The sequence below is a fragment of the Antrostomus carolinensis genome, unplaced genomic scaffold (assembly GCF_000700745.2).
Source record: "Antrostomus carolinensis isolate BGI_N321 unplaced genomic scaffold, ASM70074v2 scaffold45325, whole genome shotgun sequence".
Lineage (NCBI taxonomy): Eukaryota > Metazoa > Chordata > Aves > Caprimulgiformes > Caprimulgidae > Antrostomus > Antrostomus carolinensis.
Window position 1 is genome coordinate 5,475 of NW_010319240.1, and position 287 is coordinate 5,761.

At 65.5% G+C, this 287-nt stretch overlaps 1 protein-coding gene across 1 annotated transcript in view; it reads left to right on the plus strand.

The window, feature by feature from the left end:
* LOC104525913 (zinc finger protein 142) overlaps positions 1-282 on the plus strand; it is a gene marked incomplete at its 3' end in the record, with an annotated part of 5,749 nt that extends 5,467 nt beyond the window's left edge. Inside the window, 1 exon segment of the mRNA XM_029085246.1 lies at positions 1-282. This exon segment is cut by the window's left edge and continues 479 nt beyond it. Coding sequence (XP_028941079.1) covers positions 1-282 — 282 coding nt within the window.
* Positions 283-287: the final 5 nt, after the last annotated feature.

Genomic DNA, 287 nt, shown 5'->3' on the forward strand with positions numbered 1-287 from the left:
GAGTTCACCTGCAAGCAGGCCCGGTGCCTGCGGCAGCACGTCCGCATCAAGCACGAGGGGGTGAAGCCGCACAAGTGCCGCTACTGCGAGTTCAGCACCACGCGGCGCTACCGGCTGGAGGCCCACCAGTCCCTGCACACCGGCGTGGGGCGCATCGCCTGCGGCATCTGCAGCCAGACCTTCGGCACCAACTCCAAGCTGCGCATCCACCGCTTGCGGGTGCACGAGAAGACACCCACCCACTTCTGCCCGCTCTGTGACTACAGCAGCTACTTGCAGAACGACAT